Below are 2,328 nucleotides of genomic sequence, written 5' to 3'. Positions count from 1 at the left end.
GTTAGTCAGGAGGCTATAACTTAAACTCTTTCTTAAATTCTTTTGCTGGCACTGTTGCAGTGGTAAAGTCTTAAAATTATCAACGGAGATAATATAATATAATATAATAATTTACAAAGCTTTTATAAATTGTAAATCATTGATAGATCTATTTGAAATCACGTGAGGTACAGACCAGCTCGCTCGCTCGACCTGCCAATCAGACCTGAAAATTCAATAACAATCTACTCCGCGTTCGACTTCTCTGTGAGCAGCTTGTCATCCCTGAAGTCCATCTGCTTTCCTCCTGCAGTTAGCTCGAGGGATCACACAGCAACGGAGTTCATTCATCTTCTACAGTCATGGCGGAGCCAAGAATACGGCAGATCAAAATTAAAACGGGCATCGTGAAGAGGTATTTTGTTTGCTATACTTAAATAAGATTCAGTTAGCGAAGGCGGAGGTTTCATAAAAGCAACCCCCCAGGCTAATGCTAGTTAGCTAACCAGCTAAGTCATACAGGAACTTCTCGAGGTACACGGTGAAATATTTGCTGGGTGCGCTCTTAGTATATCCCGAATCGCTGCTAGAGCGCAAGAGCTAGCTTAGCATGGGGTTATGTTTAGTTGGTTTCTGTTGGCGTTTAAATCTCTAGCCGTACAGACTGACAATGAAGGCGAGACGTCGACCGTAAACAATGAACTGGTAAAATGTGTGTAGAACCTCGAGGCGCCAAAGCTAGAGGTAAGCTAACCTACTAGCAGATGGCTAATACCGGGTTGTCCCTGTGATGCACTGCTTTGCCTCTATTTTGTTTTAATTTTGGCTGTGCTAATGAAGAATAAGTTGCACTCAGTTGTTATTGATAATGTATTTTTAGCCAATGATGATGATAATAATAATGAAAACTGTAAATGACTATATTGATATATATATATTTATATTTGATTTTTTGTTTTGTTTTGTTTTATTGTTTTGTTTTATGATGCTGTTTCCTCATTTGGCCGGGAGTTGTTTGTTGCTTTTTGACCGATGTTTTGATTTAAAGAGGGTTTTTTTTTTTGGAGAGACAAGGTTGCTAGGCGATCTACACAAACTTCTGACAGAAACTGACGGTTGGCTGTTTTGGACATAGTGCAAAGAGTGAGCGAGCATCCGACTTACGGTTGGGTGGAGATAACTAGGGAATAGTCCAATTAAGGTCCAGACAATCAATTAACTGAGGGAACAAGGTGTTTTGATGACTGAATTGTATTGAGCGTGATTTTTATGTTTTGACATGAAATGTTGTTAATATTTGATTAACTGTCAAACAGTTGAAACAGTTAGTTAGAATACGTTTTAGTTCATTTGAAATACAGAAATGTTACAGTTAATTAAATGCATGTATTGTGAATTTAATGATATTACATAAAGTGAGGTTTATAGGTTGAAGTGAAAGGTTGGAACCACTAAGAGTTGCTAATGGTATTTTGTTTGTATGTTTGTAGCCCTTCATGTGTAAAGGCAGTTGAATAAAGAAACGTGAGCCATCAGTTAAAGAGACCATCTTTTCAACCGGGACGCTACAAAAACTACAAACTGTATGACTGAAAATGGAACCAAACGGCTTAATCTGGGTCAAGACAGCTGTGTTCTGTTAGGGGGTCATTTTCAGTTGTGTGTTGAGGTCAAAGTTCCACTGTTAAGTAAAAAAAAAAAAAAAAAAAAAAGTTTCCATTTTTGATCAAATTTGAAACACATACTTAGAATTATTTTGCAAATATACTTTTATATGTTCCACAAATAAGTTTTACATTATACATTTACAGTTTAGTTTACTATTTAACTATTTGTTTTATTTATGTCCCTTCAAAGTTCAAAGAAATAATTTCTTGCTGTAATTGCAACGTATTCATGACATAATTGATCAAATATCACCCAAAATCTGAATTTTATTTATGTGATTAATACGTTACTTGGATACTTCATTCCTTTTGGATGGATTTATCTCCAGTCTTACTAATGTTTATGGGTATAAATTAGAGGTGTGCCGATCGATCGGTCACCCATCATAATCGGGCCGATTTCCGTGAAAAAGTGTATGATCGGTGATCATTGTCTCTTGTTACCGATGCCAATCACCTGCATCTCATTTCGCAGCCTGCCTGTGCAGGTGGTCTCCTCTTTCCTTTTCACTGCGCAAACTCGCAGCAACAAATCCTAAGCAATGTGGAACTATAACGCACTGAGTGAATGGGGAAGTTTGCGTGTTGCGGCGGAAAAATTAAAGCACGTCAAAATGCATCAACACAACAAAGCTAATACGACATAAAAACGATGCCATACTTGACGGAGTTTGGCTACATC

General features: G+C 37.3%; 1 protein-coding gene across 1 annotated transcript in view; it reads left to right on the top strand.

The window, feature by feature from the left end:
• The first annotated feature begins 200 nt into the window (after nt 1-200).
• Nucleotides 201-2,328, top strand: part of tbca (tubulin cofactor a) — a 9,548-nt gene continuing 7,420 nt past the window's right edge. Inside the window, exon 1 of the mRNA XM_017307715.1 lies at nt 201-401. Coding sequence (XP_017163204.1) covers nt 342-401 — 60 coding nt within the window. The 5' untranslated portion in view covers nt 201-341. The remainder of the gene's footprint in view (nt 402-2,328) is intronic.

This window comes from Poecilia reticulata, linkage group LG12 (assembly GCF_000633615.1).
Source record: "Poecilia reticulata strain Guanapo linkage group LG12, Guppy_female_1.0+MT, whole genome shotgun sequence".
NCBI classification, from domain to species: domain Eukaryota; kingdom Metazoa; phylum Chordata; class Actinopteri; order Cyprinodontiformes; family Poeciliidae; genus Poecilia; species Poecilia reticulata.
Note: the sequence above shows the minus strand (reverse complement) of the source record. Positions and strands in the feature narration are given on the sequence as shown.